General features: G+C 40.8%; 1 protein-coding gene across 1 annotated transcript in view; it reads left to right on the plus strand.

The window, feature by feature from the left end:
- Positions 1–333: 333 nt before the first annotated feature.
- Positions 334–848, plus strand: part of T265_04210 (hypothetical protein) — a gene marked incomplete at both ends in the record, with an annotated part of 53,635 nt that continues 53,120 nt past the window's right edge. Inside the window, one exon of the mRNA XM_009168892.1 lies at positions 334–641. Within this exon, the coding sequence (XP_009167156.1) occupies positions 407–641 (235 nt within the window). The remainder of the gene's footprint in view (positions 642–848) is intronic.

Below are 848 nucleotides of genomic sequence, written 5' to 3' on the forward strand. Positions count from 1 at the left end.
GCGTATCTATAGGATAAAGACAATTGCACTAAGTGTCATTACGGAAGTTAATTGAATCTGTTTCACTAGAGCATGTTTCTTCACCGTGAGATTCAAATTAGTCGCTCGTAAATTTGGAGGCGACAGAATGCGTTGGCGTCGAGTTTACAGTCCACACATGGTGAGCATCGCTGCACGTGGGCGACCAATCAGAGGGCAAACTTTGGGCCACGGACCAAAAATACCCGAATTAACGAGAGGATAACATGCATTTTCTATGCTGATTTTGCTTAGGACAGCTATTTTTACCTGATTCATTGCAAGTGGCAAACGTGTTTTTCGTTTTCACTGGAGATCACAGTCACCCACCATAATTAACCTATTTTCGCAGATGGAATCGAAAGAGATGTGTTGGTAACAAAACAGAATGGAAGAGATCTCAAACAAACTGTCTCCAATATTCAATAAGCTACTTGGGAGTCAAGTAATCGATCGCGTATTGGGCAAAGATGGAACAGAGGGCTCAGATGTGGTAGGACAACAATCTACACCAACTAGCGGAGCATCTTCAAATTCCTCGTGTACGCTGGAACAAATCAAATCTGGACCACTTGCCGGACAATGTTGGGACATGACTGTACGACATTCCTCTAGCAGATACTGTAAGTTCCTTGACACCATGGTTTCATTATTTTCAAGGCACTGTTGCGATGACATATTTATTTCCTACTACGCAACGCAACGAAAAAAATCCTTGTGGCAATATTTAAAATGTGGGGTAAAACAGAGACTGGCAAATGGTCCTCGTCTTTTTACGCGAAGGCCGACTAAACTTTATATATATATATATATATATATATATATATATA

This window comes from Opisthorchis viverrini (genome assembly GCF_000715545.1).
Source record: "Opisthorchis viverrini unplaced genomic scaffold opera_v5_66, whole genome shotgun sequence".
Classification (NCBI taxonomy): domain Eukaryota; kingdom Metazoa; phylum Platyhelminthes; class Trematoda; order Opisthorchiida; family Opisthorchiidae; genus Opisthorchis; species Opisthorchis viverrini.